Source organism: Sinocyclocheilus anshuiensis, unplaced genomic scaffold (assembly GCF_001515605.1).
Source record: "Sinocyclocheilus anshuiensis isolate Anshui unplaced genomic scaffold, SAMN03320099.WGS_v1.1 scaffold655, whole genome shotgun sequence".
In the NCBI taxonomy this organism is placed as follows: Eukaryota; Metazoa; Chordata; class Actinopteri; order Cypriniformes; family Cyprinidae; genus Sinocyclocheilus; species Sinocyclocheilus anshuiensis.
Genome location: NW_015548221.1, coordinates 335,913 through 339,232, shown reverse-complemented (window position 1 = coordinate 339,232; position 3,320 = coordinate 335,913). Strand labels below are relative to the sequence as shown.

General features: G+C 34.4%; 1 protein-coding gene across 1 annotated transcript in view; it reads right to left on the bottom strand.

Annotated features, from left to right (window-relative positions):
• Positions 1-833: 833 nt before the first annotated feature.
• Positions 834-3,320, bottom strand: part of LOC107654221 (ubiquitin carboxyl-terminal hydrolase 12A-like) — a 5,454-nt gene continuing 2,967 nt past the window's right edge. Inside the window, exons 4-9 of the mRNA XM_016441206.1 lie at positions 3,139-3,320; positions 2,945-3,021; positions 2,770-2,853; positions 2,484-2,681; positions 2,190-2,268; positions 834-1,454 (exon numbers count right to left, since the gene is read on the bottom strand). The exon at positions 3,139-3,320 is cut by the window's right edge and continues 69 nt beyond it. Coding sequence (XP_016296692.1) covers positions 1,353-1,454; positions 2,190-2,268; positions 2,484-2,681; positions 2,770-2,853; positions 2,945-3,021; positions 3,139-3,320 — 722 coding nt within the window. The 3' untranslated portion in view covers positions 834-1,352. The remainder of the gene's footprint in view (positions 1,455-2,189; positions 2,269-2,483; positions 2,682-2,769; positions 2,854-2,944; positions 3,022-3,138) is intronic.

Below are 3,320 nucleotides of genomic sequence, written 5' to 3'. Positions count from 1 at the left end.
AAACGTGCTCAATGACGGTTATATTTAGAGGTGGACCTACATGCTTTTATTCCAACAAAAAATAAACAAATAATAAAATTAATTCATAATAATAGTATATAATAACAGTATTTTGCCTTTATTCTCATATTCTCTTATATGGACATATATTTTATTTATATCTTATTTTATTTATGTGTCCCCATTATTAAAATAATGTTTTCCATTAAGATTATAGCCTATATATATATATACTGTATATATATATATATATATATATGAAAAACAACTTAAAAATGTTAAAAAGTCATGTTTTTTTTAATCCTGCATTCCAATTAATATCAATCAAAGTGCAGTTGGGTTGTTTTGATTTAAATAACTACAAAAAAAACAGCTAACACAATAAAACACAAAAACATAACACAATTAAAACATGATTTATGAAAATTAATCACGAGTTATCTGTTTTTGTAAATAAACTCTTCATATATATATATATATATATATATATATATATACTGTAGATATATATACTATATAGGCTATATATATACATACATACTTTACTTGTACTATATTATTATTATTATTTTAATTAAAAAAAGAATCCTAAAGGGCATCTCTTTTCAATCACTTTTTTTTTTTTAAGTAGGGGAATGATTTTGAAAATTCGACCCTGTTACCATGATTTTATAAATAACTAATTAATACTAATTGTTAAAATAATGAATAAACCATGACCTTGAAAGGCTGGTAATGGCTAAATTAACTGTAAAACTGAACTGTTACTCTTTGATAGCACTAAAACATGCCAAAACATGTACTGCAAGGTTTCAGTTTAGCTTGACTTGGCAAAATGTAATATATTATTATAATTCTCATAATATTTATACAAATATCACTCTGTACAAGATAGAAATACATAACCCGCAATGCCCCGCACCCAGAGCGTTTAGACCCTCCCCGCCATTATAATAAACACACCCGCTTTCCCCACGCACAAGTCTTCAGCCTTCTGAGAGCCACAGGAATCAAAAGGTTGCAGCATGAAAGTTGAATGCAAATCCCGCTCGTATCATACAGTCTGTTACATTAAACACATTCTCTCCACGGTAAAGGACTGAACACGAGTGATGAAACGCTCCCACAACGTAAAAACAACTGACAAACAACGTTCAAAAGGCCTTGCGACTGCAGCGCGTCCAACGTTACTGCTGCGTGGAGACCGGCGAGGGTGGGCTTGGACGGGTGGGGTGGGGTGTGTGTGAGGCGCCACTGCAGTAAGAACCTGCGCAGGTGGGATGCAGCAGGGTTCAGCGTACAGGCACGCCTGCTGCACAAGTGTCTGTAAGGGGACGCCGCTCTGGCCTCTCTCAGTCTCTGGACTGGTAAAACAGGATGTACCCAGACTCAGAGTTCTTGGAAATTTCTGAGGTTAATCCGTAGAACTCCTCAATCGCCTGGGCATCAATTTTCTACAGGAGGAAACAAAACACTTTTTTTAAACAAATGCAGAAAGACCATTCTGTAATCAATTACTTTTCCATGACATTTGTAGAGAAGTATAACTAGAAAAATATAAATTCACTATAAAAACACTGTATGATTTGATTTACTTTTTTATTTATTTTTCTTGTTTTATTATAAAAAAAAACTGCACTCCAATCTTATAAAGTAAATATAGATTTTTCTCTAAATTAATCGAAACAATCTATATTTACTAAAACTCAATATAATTTGATTTACTTTTGAACAATTTTATTGTTAATTTTTTTTTTTAATTTATATATAGTTTTTAAATTAATAAATAATTAACAATACAATTATGTAAAAAGTAGACTGTTTTAAAAATATATATATTTTTTACATATATTACATCTTAACACACACAAACATACACACACACATATATATATACATATGTATATTAAAGATTATATCTATATATAGATATTACACACACACATATATATATCATATATATAATCTTTATTTATTCATTAATTCATTATTTAGTAACTTATTTATTATATTAAAACTCCACGTGGTTTCATTGTTGTTTTTATTGTTCAGGGTTTTTTTTTTTTATATTTTATTATTATCCCCATGACTGTGGGAACCCTGAATCTTGCAAATTAATAACTTTAAAAAGTAAAGTTACTTATAAAAAGTAAATAACTAATACTTATATATGACGGATGACAGCTTACCTCTACGATGTCATCATCAAACAGTAGCCAGAAATCATGACTCTTTACAATTGCGATGTAGTGTCCTCGGTTTGGACCGCTATAAAAGCACACACACAAATCAAGGAAGCAAATCAGTACAGTTCTCCTTTTTTTTTTTTGCAAGGACAGATTTCAAAAAGCTTACATGAAGAGATTCTGTTCACACAAGCAAGTATTGTGAAATCAGACAATGGAGGAGGAAGAAAAACATTTATAAAGGTTTGAAAGTCCATTCTGGCTTCATGGATTTCATTAAAACTTGTATCGACTCACCTGCCACAATGCACCACCACAGCGACCAGGTCGTAAAGCCTCTCGGGATTGGTGGCATCGCCAGAGGTGTTAAAGAGGCGGAGCTCCAGAGGGAAGACCACGCGGTAGCTTAGCTTAGTGTAGCGCTGCAGCTGTTCCATGTATTTAAATCTCTTCAAGTGCAAGGCGAGGATCATGGGAAGTTTCTTAACCCGCATTCTAGAGTCAAACACATTCATGTATTAAGTATATGCAGTAAATATATGTTCAGAAAACCAGGAGGCAGCTGGCAGAAATTAATGCTCACCGTTTGTGTGCCTCTTGTTTACTTCTGCATTCCTCACAGTAATATTTATACTCACTGCACAAGGTCTCTGTATTACTGAAACCTCTATAAGGGGCCAGTAAGGAAAACAATAGTTTATTCAAATGGACACCTATTCATGTTTAAACTGGGTTCAAGTGTGAGTGTGCTTTCAGACCTGAGACAGTGTGTGATTGAAGTGTTCTGCTCCACGTCCACAGACAAATCCAAGAAATCCTCATCTTTACTGCTTATCTGTGAGAGAACAAAGTCCAAAGACACACCTCAGATAAAAGCACAGCCAATCACAGTCAGCAGAACTATCAGGATACCGTCTTACTGGACTAAAGGGTTTACGTGAGGTGCCATTACCGTCTCGCAGGTGAGGCATCGCGTCTCATTGGTCAACGTGCCCTGGAAGATCTCATGAACCCAGGTGGAGGAGGGTGGGGTGCTGTTATTGTTCTGTGAATCGAGTGTCCCATTGGCCAATTTGCCATTCTGCTTGTCTTGCTTGCGCTCTTCTTGTAGCAGGTCTGCTATAGTGTTCAGCA